Source organism: Petaurus breviceps, unplaced genomic scaffold (assembly GCF_028583685.1).
Source record: "Petaurus breviceps papuanus isolate PSGF00001 unplaced genomic scaffold, PetGlider_PUasm1.0 490, whole genome shotgun sequence".
NCBI classification, from domain to species: domain Eukaryota; kingdom Metazoa; phylum Chordata; class Mammalia; order Diprotodontia; family Petauridae; genus Petaurus; species Petaurus breviceps.
In genome coordinates this window covers 8,720,703-8,737,331 of record NW_027186352.1, presented here as the reverse complement: position 1 = coordinate 8,737,331, position 16,629 = coordinate 8,720,703, and the positions used below count along the sequence as shown (strand labels likewise).

Genomic DNA, 16,629 nt, shown 5'->3' with positions numbered 1-16,629 from the left:
AGAGTAATTTGAAGAGAAAGAGAGTCCTCCCAGCTGGAGTGGGGGAGGTTCACAAAGCACCAAGTACAGAAGGGGGAGCTTGTCCCACAAAGCACCCCATACAGAAGGGGGGCTTGTCCCACAAAGCACCCCGTACAGAAGGGGGGCTTGTCCCAGAGCTGAGCCTCATCAAAAGCTGGGGGTTCTAGACCGAAGGGAGATGGGGGAGGAAGGGGAGACAGCTTGATAGAAACAGCTGGGAGAACTGCACAGTTGGAAGTAGCTTCTGGAGTGTGTTTCTCAGTGCCCTCTGACTGTGCCTGGGATCTGGGTTCACTCGATGTGTTCCCCCATCACTGCCCAGGGCTGCTTGAGCAAGGAGGATGAGCCAGACCCTTGGTGATACTGCTCATTTAGACACTAGCCACTGCTGCCACCCAGTAGGTCAGTTTCTGGCTAAGGGTCAGGGCTATAGCTTGAAGAACATTATGTGTCTGCCAGTCTGAGGGGTGGGAATTGGCAGGGCATGGGTGGCACCCAAAGCCTAGGGGTGCTCTGATCTTAGTGCCCTTGCTGTCCAACAGAGCCCCTTGGCCCTTGGGGAGAAAGCTGTCCCTTTGTCTGAAGAAGTTATATTGGTCCCTGGTGATTCCAACCTGAGTTTATGAGATGTACTAGAAAGGCAGTGGGCTCCTCAGGTCAGATGTCCAGGACAGAGAGGCTCCAGGGGGATTTCCTCACCCTTCTCAGTTGACACCAAAGTGCCCACCTTTCATCGAGCCTGGGGAACCTCAGAGTCTCCTCTAAATCACAGCTGGGAATTCCAGGAGGGCCTCTGTTTTCTCTACCTCTAGAACTGCAGACCTCCTTGTTCCTGCCTGGTCTGTATCGCTGAGCTCAGAACAATAAAATCTCTTTGCAGTGGGTGGACAGCATGGGGTCCCAGACATAGAGGCTGCTGAATAACTCCATCACTCTCACCCCTTCCTGAAACATTATCCCTGACACCTCTAAAGCAGCCTACCAGAAAAAGGTCCCCGAGAGCCTGAGCTGGCTGCATTTTTTAAAAGAATGCTTTGCAGTACTTACATGCCTTTCAGAAATACTAAGTATCAGAGAGGGGGATATGCAGTGGGAATGAGTCTGGTCACGTCTTTATTGGCCTTAGATAAAATATGAATGATTTCTAAAAAGTTGTAAATGGGATTTCAGGTCTAGTCAGGTTTCTTCCACTGAAGGTTACATTTTTAAATTTTCACCTGTGGAAAAATGGAGTCATGTAAGTGTGATCCATGAGAACCAGCTTATAGATAATGAGATTTATCTGACACTTTGGGGCTTGTGAATGGCCGAGTTTGCATTCTTGATTACCTCTAGATTTTTTTTTTTACCTAAATGATACATAATAACACATAAAAATAAATCCTTCACTTTTGTCATTCTCTCTTAGGTTCCAATATCCAAGGAATATTGATAGACCCAGGAAAATACCCCAATTACCTATGTTAATAAAAGAATATTCCAGAATAATTCATTTTTAACAATTGCATTTATTATGTTTTCTTGTTTTATAGATTTAAAGGGAAATAAAATTGGTTTTTTTTTTTAAATATATGTATTTAGCTAAGAAATTCCTTCTCCAACTGCTGCCCTAAAGTTCAGAGAGAAAAAAAAATAAGAGCCAGACTTTCTTAAAAGCTGAGTCCTGGGGCGGCCAGGTGGCTCAGCGAGTAAGAGTACCGGCTCCAGTGTTGGGATGACCTGGAGATTGATTCCCGGGCTCGGACCCTCAGCACAACACCAAGAAATACTGGGCCTGTAAAACCTTAGCGAAATTCTTACACCCCGATTGCTTAAAAAAATTAAAAAAAAAAAAAAGCTGAGTCCTTTCTCCCTAGGAAGCTCTCTTCTCTGCTGCCTTGGGTCACACTCAGGAATGCCACAGACTTTTCCAGCTTGTTGTTGTCTGCCAATGGCAAGTTGTACCCCAGTCCCATCAGTTCCCAATGATCTAAACCCCCCTCCCCATTTTACAGATGCACAAACCAAGGCCCAGGAGGTTAAGTGATTTGCCCAAAGGCGCACAGTCAGTCAGGAGGTTACACAGGTGGCACTGGAACCTGGTCAGTGCCTTTTTCCCTGTGCCCCAGAAAGGCCAGAAGCATGGGGATGAGACCATGCAGATGAGAAGTTAGGCTCCCCTGCTGGGCCAGCCACAGAGGAAGGCAAAGATGTTTGTCCTGCTTTGGGGACCTTGGCGTGAAGGAGCCATAACTGCATGGGATGGCGGCTTTCAGACTATCCCAGGAAGCAGTCTGCCTTTAGAGAGGAAGCTGAAGACTCACTGTTGGGAGGAGATCAAGTATTTATTAGACACCTCCTTTGAGCCTAGCATTTTGCTAAGTGTTTTACAAAGATGATCTCACTGGATGCTCACCACAACCCTGGGAGGTAGATGCTATTATTAGACCCATTTTACAGATGAGGAACCTGGGGCAAACAGGGTGAAGTGGCCTGCCCAGGGTCACACAGCTAGTGTCTAAAGCTGGATTTGAACTCAGGTCTTTCTGACTCCAGGATTAGGTATGAGGCAGGACTCAAACCCATGTCGTCCTGACTCCTGGGTGAGTTCTCTTCCTTTTAGCCCAGGCTACCTCTTGATCAGGATCCCTTGGGTTCAAACCTGATAGATTCCTGGGCAAGGCACTCTCTGAGCTTAACCCAATTCTCGCCATACCTACTGAGGTCTATAAAGGTTACAGCCCCACCCCCTCCCCCCTCCCCCCCGATTCGAGGAGGGAGTTCTACACCAAGAATTCCCTTTCTGATGAAGTGGTAGACCCTCGGTCTGGGTTTGCATGTTCCTGTAACACTTCACATTGCCCACATCATCGAGTTTGCAAAGGGTTTTCTTCCCAGTCAGCCCCAGGCTATAGCCAGAAGGAATGTTTTGGGTTTTCTTATTCATCCTCTTCCTCTTGCAGACAGGAAACTGAGCCCTAATTCAACAGTTTGTCCACAGTAACTAACTGTCATTAACTAAACCAATTCAATTGAACAAGCATTTCAGATCCACCAGTTGAGAACTGGAAGGTACCTTCAAGGTCATCCAATGCAATCCACTCATTTAACAGAGGAAGAAACTGAGGTATGAGGGGCAGGGGAGAAGGGCCCTACCCAAGGTCTCACAGGTAAGAAAGGGCCAGGCCCAGGAATTAAGGGCCTGGGTTAGAAAGTGAAAAAGCTAAGGCAGAAACAGAGACTCTGTTGCCCATTGGGAGGGTCTCTCGCCTCTATGCTTCCTCAGCTGTTCTTGATTTTGCAGCTCCTTCCCTTCATCATTCTGGAATGGCTTCTCTGCATTTGTGTAAAGGTCTCGTGCCATGTTGAATGGTTTTAATCATTGAACTAATAACATTTGAAACAGAACTCACTTCTGTGCCCTCTCTAGCTCACAAATGCTGTTGAGAACCTTTAAAAATGGGAGCCCAATGGCTATGGAACGGTGGGCCTGCAGCCTTCTCCGTCACAATGATGTTCATTCTAGACTTAAATTCTTCACTTCTCAATGAGGAATTCCTCATTAATTCTGAGTCACACACTTCTATATTCCAAGGTCAACACAAGATCAAGTTCATCCCAGAGATGGTGGGTCCAATCTTGGAGATGACGTTAATTCCAGAAACGGAGCTTCGCAAGGCGACCATCCCCATTTTCTTCGATATGATGCAGTGTGAATTTCATTCTACCAGAAGCTTCCAAATGGTGAGAACCAAATATTGTTGGGCAGCGGGGGCCAGAACATGGAAAAGGAGGACCAGTGTGGGCCATATGTGCCCTCTATCAGGGAACAATGGTCTGGGAAGTGGGGATGACAGTACAGAGTTCGAGAGGCAGGAAACGGAGCATCCGAGGTAAGGGCTCAGCAGGGTAAGGTGGCTGAACTGCACAGTCCACGAAAGGAAGCAAAGTCACAGCAGCTGCCATTATGATTCTGCTGTAAGACTTGCAAAGCATTTTACAAAACGCTATCTTATTTGATCCCCACAACAATCCTGGGAGTTGGTTCCGTTGTTATCTGCATTTTACAGTTGAGAAGACTGAGGCAGACAGAGGTTAAGTGACTTACACAAGGTCACATAGCTAGTTAAGTGTCTGGGGAAGTAGGATCTTGATAGTCAATAAGCATTTATTAAACCCCTACTATGTGCCAATCACTGTACTAAGCTACAACGAAAGGCAAAAGACAGTTCCTTTCCTCGCTGAGCTCACAGTCTAATAGAGGAGACACCTGCAGGTGTCCCTGCATCAACCAGACCTATGCAGGGGGAAATGGAGACTGTCCCATGGGGAAGGCACTGGCATTAAGGGGGAAAAGGAAAGGCGTCGCTTTGAATTAAATTGAACTTAGCACTGGGTCTGGCAGAAGCCTGGGGAAATGACACTATAAATGAAGACTCCTACATTTTCCCCGACTAACATTTTGAATTTAATCAAACGACTGTATTGTTGCATAGGGCTAATTGCTGCGCTCTCGCTCATTAATATTCCTCCCAGAATCTGTCCTGTAGACCAGATCCTGAGATGGGAACTCTCATGGAATTTTATGAGTGTGATTATTTCTAATCTTAAGTTAGCAAGACAGGATCTGAGAGAGTACATTCATGGTCAAATTAACGAGCGTTTATTAAGTGCCTGCTGTTTGTGAGGCGTGGTGCCTAGTGCTGAGAATACATAGAGGGGTAAAAACAGCCCTGCCTTCAAAGGGCTTGTACCCTAATAGGGGGACAGATGTGAGAATAAACAGAGGATATGAACAGCACATGTGGGAGGTAAACTGAGAGGGGAGGTGCCGGCATTCTGGGAATGTGGGATCGGACCATGTCCTGAAAGAAGCCAGGTCTGGGAGGAAGAACATTACATTCTCTGGCAGGGGCAGCCAGAGAAAAGGCTCCGGGCTGGAGTCACAGTATGGACAATCAGGTTCGTGGAGCAGCGGACGGGTCAGTGGAGCTGGTCCTTCAAATCTGTGGAGGGTCTGTTGTGCAATAAGATGGGAACAGCAACTAGGGACCCGTTTTAAAGGGCTTTCAATATCAAACGGAAGATTTTATATTTCATCCTGGAGCTGATAAAGAGCCACTGGGAGTGCATTGAGGAAGGCAGAATGAGGAGTAAAGGTTTACACCAAGCATTCATTTTTGGGTGATTATCTGAGGTTTCAGATCTGAGTGACTGGGAAGAAGATGGTGCCCTGATCAATACATTAAACTGGGGGTGGGGTCAGGATGACTGAGTGAAGGATCACCACTGCCAAACTTGCTCCAAACCTCACCTACAAAATGACCACAGAAAATATTAAATGGAATTCTGAGCATGAAATCCAATAAGTCAAAGTGAGTCCTTTTTCCTGATCAGGGCAGCTTTAGGAGACAGAAAGAGAAGTCTGCAGACCCTGGGAGTAGACTGTGCAGCAGGGAAGGCACCAGCTCTGAGCCTTTGAGATGCCCCTTGAAGGAGCAGCAAGCATGCCCAGTGCACAGGGGCAGTAAGGGAACTGAGCCTCTGAACAGAAGGAGGTTCCTGAGGGTGTGTGACTGTGTTGTGTGTGTGACTGTGCTGACACTGCACACAGGATTGTTTCCATTTGGCAGTTCCAGAACCTACCTAGTTTTAGGGTGGAGAGGAGCTGTGGCAGTCTGGAGGGAGCAGGGGCCCTACCTGGGTAAGGACAGTGGTGCAGACCAAGAAGCCAGTGACCAGATCTCTCCCTAGTTCATACCACCTTTAAAGCACCCTAGAAGCCTACAGGTCCCCGGATCAAGCTAGAAGCACAAGCTGAAGGTCCATCCCCAAACCCCCTTCAGTGGCGAGCAGATCCCAGCTAAGTGTCCAGAGTCAAGAAATAGGCTGGAAAAATGAACAATCAGCAATAATTGAAGCTGACCATGAAAGCTTTCCTGGCGACAGGGAAGATTATGATACAAACTCAGAAAAAGACAGTAAAAAAGAGAAGGATAAATGAGACTAGGGTGGAGGGAAATACACAGTTGGCTGTCACAACTGTGAAAGTGAATGGGATGAGCTCGCCCATGAAATGGAAACAGGTAACAGAATGAATTAAAAACCAGAATCCAACAATGTGTTGTCTACAGGAGACACACTTGAAACAGAAAGACATGCAGCATGTTAAAATAAGGGATGGGAACAGAATCTATTATGCTTCAGCAGAATTTAAGAAAGACAGAGCAGCAATGTGATTTCAGACAAAGCAAAAGCAAAAATAGACCTAATTAAAAGAGATATTCAGGGAAACTACATTTTCATAAGTGGTGAATTAATGTCAAGACTAGTATATGTGCAGCAATGATGTGGCATCCAAATTCTTCAAGGAGAAGTTACAGGAGAAAATAGGAAAGCCACACTAGGCCTCCATTGACTCCTGTCAAATTTATATAAACTTAACCATAATGTAAACAAGAAAGATATTAAGAAGATGAATAGAATTTTAGAGAAGTTAAATTGCAGAGGCCTATGGAGAATATTTAATGAGAATAGAAAGGAATATACCTATTTCTCAGCTCTGCATGGCACCTTCACAAAAATTTACCACATATTAAGGCATAAAAACTGCAGAAATGTTAGACATACCCTTTTAAGACCATAATTCAGCAAAACATATATATGTATATAATATATATTCAATAAAAGGCCTTTGAATAATAGATTAAACATCGATTGACAACTAAATAACCTAATTCTGAAGAATGCATAGATTAAAAATCATTAAAAAATAGCAATTTCATTAAAGATAATGACAACATACTAAAGTTTGTAGAGTGCAGTCAAAGGTGTACTTATAGCAAAATTTATACCTCTGAAAGCTTACATCAGTTAGGAGGAGAGAGAAGGAAGGAAGGAAGGAAGGAAGGAAGGAAGGAAGGAAAGAAAGAAGGGAGGAAGATCAACAAATTGGGCATACAACTAAAAAACTGAGAAGTACAATTAAAAATCTCCAATTCAACACCAAAATAGACATCCTAAAAATCAAAGGAGTGATTGGTAAAATTTAAAGGAGCAATGCATTAAATTTCATTGAATTTGCAGTTCCTTCCCATTTGAGATCTATGATCCTACTGAAAACTGCTCCAGTTCAGGTCAATGAATATTTATTAAATACCTTTTGTGTACAAGGTACATGTTGGATGCTGAGAAAAGAGAGGCATCACCTGTGTCCTGCTATCAAGAAGCTTAAGCTCTAATTGAAGTGCACAAGAAGAAAAAAAGTCTTTGGCTCTCCCAAGCAAATGTTTGCATCTTTCTTTCCATTTTTGGAAAATAAAATAAAATAAAGCAACCTTCTCTGTGCCATTTGTGTTGGTAGGAGCAGCCCATAAAATTTCCTTTATGTGCCATCACAACACAGGTAATTTCATCTTGTGTGCTATGACCAAAACATGGCCAAACTCTACAGGACTTCATTTCTTTTTTGTCACGACTCACATTGTCAACCCAGAGAGGTTTTTGCCTATTATATGAGAGCTTGGCTTAGTCCTGTAAAATGCACAAACAATAAATACAACTTTTACATGGCTGGGGAAGATAATTTTAAGTAGAATTTTCTCTAGATTTTGATTACTTAGGGAGAGAACACGTGAACAGTTTAAAATCCCACAGAACAGTACAGAAATAATGACTCTGGCTGTTGAACCATAGCTGTCTAACCCAAGAAACTGAGATTTAACACACTAGCCCTTAGCTAAAAGTGCCATGGCGTTTTCATTCCTCTGAAGTGTGCAGCATGCCAAGATGTGGTAATGGCACATTATAGTTTTGAGGACCACAGCCTCCTGAATGGTTCCTTCATTTCCTAAGTGCCTTTGGATTTTTAATGGGTTTTTACCTTGCAAACATACGCAGGACCAGTTCTTTTCCAATCTCTTTAACTTAACAACTATCCTAAGAGAATGTCAAGTAGAAATGGCAGGGTTTGTTCTCCATGCCTCCATAATCCTTCTTCCAAAGATGGCCCAGGTTCTCCTGGGCTTTGCTGGTGGTGTACATTCTCTGGTGGTCTTGGGCCCAATGTCTTCATGTTATCTTCTTTCTGAGAATCAGTCTTAGTCTGCTGGGAGTGTGAGGGTCATTCCTGGGAAATTGACCCCAAGTGAAGCCTTTCTTTTTAGGTGGCAGAATTTGTTTTTGCTTCTATGCCTTTGTTTTTAATTTTTATTTCATTTAACATTATTAATTAATATATTACTTATTGATTACTTATTATTAACATTTATTAATTTTCAATTAGCAAGCATTTATTTTTCCTCTATCTTTACCTTGTGGTGATGGTGCTGTCCCCCGCCTCCCCCCCCCACTCCTACTGCCTTGTAGCAAAGCAAAACAAAGAACCTGGAACCAAGGTGCTTAGTGAAATGCAAATGTAAATGGAGTTGGCTGTATCTGCCCAAGATGGTGAGTGTGGCATTCCCTCAGGCACCAGGGGTCACGCTGCCTCTTTTCTAGGTGACACAGCAGGGAAGGGGCGATGTGATCCTTCCTACCAGCATTGCCTGGCATGATGAAATCAAAAATCATGGCTGCCCTGAAGAATCCCTGTCCTTCGAAGCCAGCCTGCTGGTCACTGGCCTTTCATAGGCAGTCTTCAAGTGTCTTGGCCTCCATACAACTTTGCCTGAGAGATCTATTACCACTGCCTTCATTTTCTAGCATAGAAGCCTTCAGCTCGGATGGCGGTCTGCTGTTTAACTAAGCTGCCAGAAATCCAATTATCTAACTTTATTCCTTCCATCAGCAAGGTTCACAGTCAACATTAAAACCTGTGGGAACAGGGAGTTAGAGGTCAGACTTCCTTTGCCTATACTTTGCTTTTCTTTTTTTTTTCTTAATCATATGACTAGTTTTCTCCATTGGATGCTATGTTGTCCCCTGTTTCTCTTTGGATATCAGTATACCATTGATGATTCCTAAAATAGCAAAATTGGAACGAATGGCAGTGACTGCCTAGTCCAACCCATCCCTCTTCAAAGGACCTGCCAGTTGTCTTTCGGTCTTTCCTCCAGTGGGGAGAACCCCCCTGCCCTGGAAGCCACCCCTTCCACTTTGGAGTATCTCTGATCACTAGAAAATCCTTCCTTACCTCAGATCTACGTGTATATCTTTGTAACATTCATCCATTGTGACTAGTTTTGTCCTTTGGGGTCAAACATACATAAGGAGTGTCTTCCCTCTTCTCTTTGATAATCTTTTAAATATATGAAAGTAACAACAATAATAGTTAACATTTATATGGCATTTTAAAGCTTACAAAGCATTTTAAACATTAGCTTATCTGATCCTCACAACAATCCTGTGAAGCAGGAGCAATTATTATTATTATCATTTTATAGATGAGGGAACTGAGGCAGACAGCGGCACACCCAGCGTCATATGGCTAAGTTAGTGTCCAGAGTTGGATTTGAACTCAGGCCTTCCTGAATCCAACTACAGAAGTCTATCCGTTGTGTTGCCACTTACCTGCTTGGTATGATAGGTCACTCTCCTAGACCTGTGCCAGCTTCTTGTTCCCCATCTTCTCCAGGACATTTGGAAGTTGCTAACCCAAAACTCATTACTCATTTGATACCCTGGGATGTCCCCATGGGTCAGTCAACAGTGGCCCCCCATGGCCAACAGTGTCAGGACTTGCCTAGGGTGTCTTCAATGGTCAGCATGAGCTAGAGAGTGGACAGGATCGTGGATTCCACATCAGAACACTTGTTTTCAACCCCTGACTTCTGCCACAACTTGCTCCGTTCTCCAAGGCTTTGGTTCTAAAAGCACAGGTTTAAGAGAACTCAAGGAAGGGCTTCATGGTAGGGGGATGGCTCTTGTCTGACGTTTCCCTTCACTAAGCTCCAGAGTGTCATCACCAACTTGACCTCAACAACTGGCAAAGAACATTCCTAAAAGAGGTCACATTCAGCAAGTGTGAAGCAAGAACCTACACAGGCAGAATGATTGAAACCCTCTGGCTCCATGTTCATATGGGCAGGGGCATAAGGTACAAGCAGACCATCCAATCAGAGGGCTGGACCAAAGGGAAAGCCATCTATCTCAGACACCCAAGTGCTGAGAAGGTACGGTGGCCAGTCAGACTGTTTACATGTGCCTATTTTCAGGATATCGAAGAATGTAACTGAGATGTTTTTGGTCACAGAATTATTTGAGAGACTATGAGTGTAAGTTCCTTGAAGGCAGGAAACAGATTTAAGCCTATCACTAGGGTTTAGCACAGTGCCTAGAAGACAGTAAATGCTGAATAGATGCTTGCTTGACTATTGAATAACTGAGAGACCTATGGATTGGTGTTAGGCTTAGGAATGGATCACTATTAATAGGAATGACCTGCTTTAAGTCTTGAGAAAAGAGGGAAACAGGAGAAGATAAAAAGTTTCCCTTGCAGATTATTTTGTCTGGTGGTAGTATGATGGAGAAGGGAGGAAACAGATGCGGCAAGACCCCAACCTCAGCAGTGGGGAAAGTGACCGAATAGTCCATAGGAGAAGTAATGAGTTCCTTACCAAGGGCAGGGGTGGTAGTAATAGAGAGAGGAGACAGATGGGAGATCTACTAAGTCTTGAACAGGTCTCCTACTAAATTTCCCAAATGTCTGTGACTCTTTGCTTTGCTGTCTTGTGGATGGATAAGCCTTTCCTAAAGGAGCATGGCCTGAGTCTCAGCTGGCATCTTTAAAGAAAAAAATTGCTTCATTTTTCTTGAAGAAAAATGAAGAAATAAAGGAGAGAATATTACTGCAAGTAGCCAGATGGGCTACATGCCATTACTAAAAATTGGAATGGAAAAAAGCTGCCTAACAAAAGTACAGTTGTCGATGACAGAGCCATTTGGGTGTTCCTTGGGAGGGTCAGTAAAATGCTTTGTGACCTCGAGAAATTCCCGGAGAGTGGCAGTAGGACATGTGTGCTCTCGATGCGGGCTGCTTCCTCCAGTTCCAGAGTGAATAACCCCCCTCCAGTCCCAACCCAGGAACTCACAGCACAGTTTAATTAAAAAACAATTAAATGTGCCCCACTGATGTTGGCTGACTGTGTTCTCACTGCCCTTTGCTGGGAAATCCTGGAGATGTCACTCTGCTTAAGGAGTAGGAGTCGGCTTCCGTGCCTCCATTATCCCTCATCTTATGTTTCTACTCATTTTGTTGGTTGGCTTCATTCTAAAAGAATGCTTAAGATTATGCTTGACCTTGGGCTTGCTACTCTCTGGAATTTAACCCTTAGACAAGAAAGACAACATATGTCTTCCCTGGGAGATCTCCTGAATGATCCCTCATACTTCTCTCCCCTGGCTATGAGTGGGACTCTGTCCCCAAATTCAAGTCCTCCAAAGGAGGGATACCCCAAGCTCCCCACCCCAACCCCAGTTTCTTTCTTCAGCTTTTAAAAAAATACATCCTCTCTAGATACTTCTTGCCTTATGTCAACTTTAAATATTTGCAGCCATATTTAAAACCACTTTTCTCTGTCTCTTCTCTCTCCCGGTCAAGATGGAGACCATTATTTACAGCTAAGTTCCTAGAATTTAGCTACTAATTGTATTAGAATCACCTGCCTACATCATATGGCTGATGTAAGACAACCCCCCCCCCCAAAAAAAAACCCTAAAGTCCCAAAAAAATGTAGGCTGTTACCATTATGTTTATTGATTCCGTCATTTTTTTAGTCTTGTACAACTCTTCATCACCCCATTTGGAGTTTTCTTGGCAAAGATACTGTAATGGTTTGCCATTTCCTTCTCCAGCTTATTTTATAGACAAGGAACCTGAAGCAAACAGGGTTACGGGCCTTGCTCAGTGTCACACAGCTAGTGTCTGAGGCAAGATTTGAACTCAGGAAGATGAGTCTATTTATTGCTATTTCAATCTATTTTAGTGATGTCTTTTGGTTTTTCCATCATCTTCCTTTATGAGTATATCCCTCTGACCCTCACCTACCTGCTTAGCTATCCCTTACAACAAAGATTAAAAAGGAAAGAGATAAAAATCTGTTTGTGGAAACCTGTGTGTTAACCATGTATGCAATATTCTATACCCATAGTCTCTCACCTCTGCCACGAAGGCTACGTTTTTCTCCATTTATTTTTGGTGGTGGTCTAGGCTGATCATAATTATGTTTCACTTCCTTTTTCTTTCTTTTTTGCATTTTTATGGTCATTGTGTTTCATGGTTCTGCTCCCTTCCCTCTGTGTCTGGATAAGTTGTCCTATGCTTCTCTGAATGCTTTGTACTTATGGCTTTTTACAGCCCAGAAATGTCTCATTCTGTTTATGTTTGGCCATGGATTTAGCCACTCTCCAGTAAGATGGGCTTTAGAAGTATTTTGGTGTGTATGGGACCTTTCTGTCTTTGTCCTCCCAGAGCAATATGGGTAATGGAGGGATCTCTGGGTCACCTTTTTCAGGATCATTCAAAATGTAAACTCTTGTTATGTTTACTGTGAATAATCATATTTTGCTATACTTTTTAGAAGGCAGCAGAGGCTCCTGAATCCAGTATTCTAAATCATTATTTGGTTTTCTCTGAGCCAAACCATCCCTCCACGCTAGCAGATGCCTGGTGTGGCATTGAGACCATGTTGGCAGGGCCCAGAATCTGGTTGGTTCGGCCAGGTTAATTCTAAAAATCATTTTCATTATTTATTGGCTGTATTCTCCCTCTCTATGTGATTTTGGAGCTGTGGACTGGCTCTTGGACTTGACCTTTTTATTTTCATTGTTCTGGGTTTTAGGGACATGATCCAGAGGCCTCCATGGATGTCATGAGTTGCCTGCCTGATGGGGGGCAGCTGGCCCAGAGGTATCTATTCTTCGGTCAGAGTGCCAGTGGCTAATTGAGTGTGTAATTACATTTACAGAGAGGGCGGGCAGGAGAAATGGTATTTGTGTAAAAGTTAGTTTATACGAAGCATGAAGAATAAAGAGGTAGCATATATAGAGACATATATATCATATTGTTAGTATGTATAATATATATAGTGTGTATGTGTGTATAATATAGATGATACTTTAAAGATTGTGCAGCATTTTACAAATGGCATCTAATTTGATGATGCTATTAGATAAATAAAAGCCAGATGGAAGATAAAGAGGGAACTGGTTGCATTCAGCTCTGATATAGCAGTGAGTAGCACAAAGCATGTTTACCACATTCACTTGTCTACCCTGAGCCAAGAAGTTAATCCTGGAGTGGCTTTGGGGGTCTTGTCTCTACAGGCAGGTGAATAAAAAAAAAGACAAAAACAGCCAAAGTTGGACTGGGTTAGACCAAGAGCATTTGCTTTGAAGAGTCTTTCCATCCCAGACGGGGAAATAGCCAAAACTAAGACACTTCAGGATGAGTTTCCCTAGTACGGAAAAGGAAGAGCAGGGAGAATGTTAAGAGTCGGATTGCCAGTCATTCGAATCATCCATTCCCCAAACCCCTCTTAAGGAAGTCCTGTGTGCTGAGCCCTGTGACTGGTACCAAGGAAACAAACTCTCCACAAGGCAGCAGCATCAGCAGGAGTAGTACGAACAGCAGTGGTAGTAGAAGCAGCAGCAGTGGTGGTAGTAGTAGTAGTAATAGAACTGTGATGTAAGAATGATTCCTAATATTTTAGGGGGTTTTTTTTTCAATCCAGGCCTGCAATTTCATTGCAATAGAGAAGTCCCCATATGGAAATTTCCTCTACAGAAGTCTAGGAATCATATTCTTAAATAGAAGGGTCTCTAGTCCATCACTGTCATTTCCCAGATGAGTAAACAGCCCCTGAGAAATAAGCAGACTTACCCAAGGTCACCTCGGTAGGAAGTAGTCAGGCTGGGATTCACACCATGAGCTTCCATTGCTGCACCCTGCCCCTTAGCACCCTCTGGACACTTCAGTTTAGGACTCACACAAAAGCCTGCAGTTTCAGTGTCGTGCCACAGATTGGATTTCCTATCACCTTGCATGGTCCCACCCTCTGGTCCTCATTAGAGACTTTCATGAGTTGCTTTGCCCTCACCCCTACCCCTCCCAGAAAGTCACCTGATGACCACATGCTTGCTGATGAGCTCCACTGCCCTCGCTGTGACTGGTCCTCAGGTGGCTGACATGCCGCTTTCCACTCAAGGCTCTACCCAAAGCTTGTCCTGCCCGGAGGAACCTGGGACCTGCCGATGTCATCTCCCTGCCACACCAGGCATCTGCCAGAATAAGGCATTGGTTTGGCTCAAAGAAAACCAAATGATTATTTGGAATATTGAACACAGGAGTCTCTTATGCCTTTTACAAAAGATATAGCAAAACCATGTTAATTTATAGTTAAGATTTGGAGGCCCACATCGAATGCTCTAGTACTAGACATTTATGAGTTAAGGTAATAAGCATAATTGTAAAAAACCCCACCAAACGCCATGCCCTGATTTACCATCTTAATTTACTTTCACAGGGTAGCTTTATTGTAATTATGGAAGTAGTTTGCAGCACATTGGTAAATGGTTCTGGTATTTTTTTAAAAAACAATAATAGCAATAATAATGAAGACTATAATCAGAGGCCTCACCACTGATGTCTGATATCAAATTCTCATTGAAAAAAAAATTTGCCCAGGTGTTGATAAAGATTACCCAGAGTAGAGACTGGTAAAATTAGAATCAGCCAGGTTCTTTTCTATTTAAATCAACATTCACCCACAGTTTTGGAAAACGATGGGCCGTCAGTCAAAACTTGATGAGGCGGATCAGTTGGTTATTGCTAGGATTTGTGATGACCAGGTTTAAACGGTAGCAGATTAAAGATCTCATTTCCCAAAATGATGTTCTCAGAATGAGAATGTCCTTTGATTAACTCATGACGAGGGATTCAGTTTCTGCATGTTGGGAATAAACATCTGCTGTCAGTCCAGGTTATCTGAGCTGAACAGAGCAGCCACCTTACTCAGATATTCCCTGAAATCTGCCACATCACTCTTCTCAACTCTATAGACTCCTCTGGCTCCCAGCTGCCTCCAAGGGCAAATATAAGGTCCTTTATTTGGCATTTAAACTAGGATTGTCTTCCTGGTGGGCACTGATTGGGGGTTCACCTTTCTAACGCAGGGCCTGGCAAATAGGAAGCATGTAACAAGTGCTTACTAAATGTTGACTGGCTGATAGATAGAATGCTTTCTTAGAAATCGCACTTTCTGCATCAGTCCAAACGACTGAAGTTGCTTCATAGCCATTGACATCTAAAGTAGTGGGTTTCACTGTACAAGCCTCTTTTTGACTTCCCACCAAGATTCTCTGTACCTTCATTCTGATTCACTCTTCCTCATGTGACCAGTTGTTGACAGTTTACCCTGGTTCAGAAGTTTTCATTTCTCATTTTTCATAAAGTCCTTTCCTGATTGCCTTGGCTCTGTCCATTTTGCTTGTGATCTCAGTCACACATTAATATTTCATTACATTAATGTGCTCCAAATAATCTGACCATTCTGTTAGGTTTGTGTGTTGTTGCCATTTTTTATAGAATTTCTTTTTTTTTATTAATCTGTTTGTTTCCTTTTAGTTTACAGGATTCAATTCCACAATTCCTTGAATTTCACATTTTGTCCCCCTCCCTCCCCTCCTCCCCCATGGCGGCTTATAGTCAAGTATAGGATCTGTAAATACTTTAACATTATACATTAGTCAGGTTATAAGGATGGGTTGTATCAGCTGGAATGAAAAATGGTAAAGAGGACATAAAACCAGATAAGAGAAGGAAAAAGGTCAGGTATTTTGCTTCCACCTGGATATAAACTTAGTTCTTTCTAGTTCTTTCTCTGGATGCGTATATTTCTCTCCATCATGAGTCTTTTGGGATTGACTTATATCACTACATTGCTGAGAAGAGTCCAGTCTATCAAAGTTGGTCGTCACACATACGTTGTGTCTGTAATTGTGTACAAATTTCTCCTGGTTCTACTCTTCTCACTCAGCATCAGTTCTTTTAAGTCTCTCCAGGTAAATATGAAGACCGTCTGCTCCTTGTTTCTTATAGCACAATAGTGTTCCATAACATGCATATACCACAACTTGTTCAGCCATTCCCCAATTAATGGGCACCCCCTTAATTTCCAATTCTTTGCCACCACAAAAAAGAGCTGCTATAAACATTTTTGTACATATGGGTCTTTCTCTCATTTCTATGATCTCTTTGGGATATAACCCTAGGAGTGGTATTGCTGGATTGCCATTTTTTTTTAAAAAGAAGTTGATTTATTATTTATTTTTAGTTTTCCACATTCACTTCCATAAGTTTTTGATTTTCTGCCCCTCCACTCCCTCCTCCCTCCCTAAGACAGGGTGCTCTCTGGCATGTGTTCCCATTGAACATACTTTCACATTAGGCATGTTGTGTAGAAGAACACCGAGCAAGAAGAAAAAACAAGAAGAAAGAAAATCGGCAGCTTCAATCTGCATGCAGGCTCCATGGCTCTTTGTGAGTGTGGATGGCATGTTCAACCATGGGTCCTTTGGAATTGTTTTAGGGCCTTGCGTTGCTGAGAAGAGCTAAGTCTATCAAAGTCAGTCATAACCCAGTGTGGCTGTTACTGTGTTCTGGTTCTGCTCATTTCACACTTGCTGCCATCC

At 43.2% G+C, this 16,629-nt stretch overlaps 1 protein-coding gene across 2 annotated transcripts in view; it reads left to right on the top strand.

Moving 5' to 3' along the window:
• DOCK1 (dedicator of cytokinesis 1) overlaps positions 1–16,629 on the top strand; it is a 618,254-nt gene that overhangs the window by 507,069 nt on the left and 94,556 nt on the right. For both annotated transcript variants that reach the window (XM_069101719.1, XM_069101718.1), the window contains exon 33: positions 3,596–3,744. In XM_069101719.1, the coding sequence (XP_068957820.1) occupies positions 3,596–3,744 (149 nt within the window). The remainder of the gene's footprint in view (positions 1–3,595; positions 3,745–16,629) is intronic.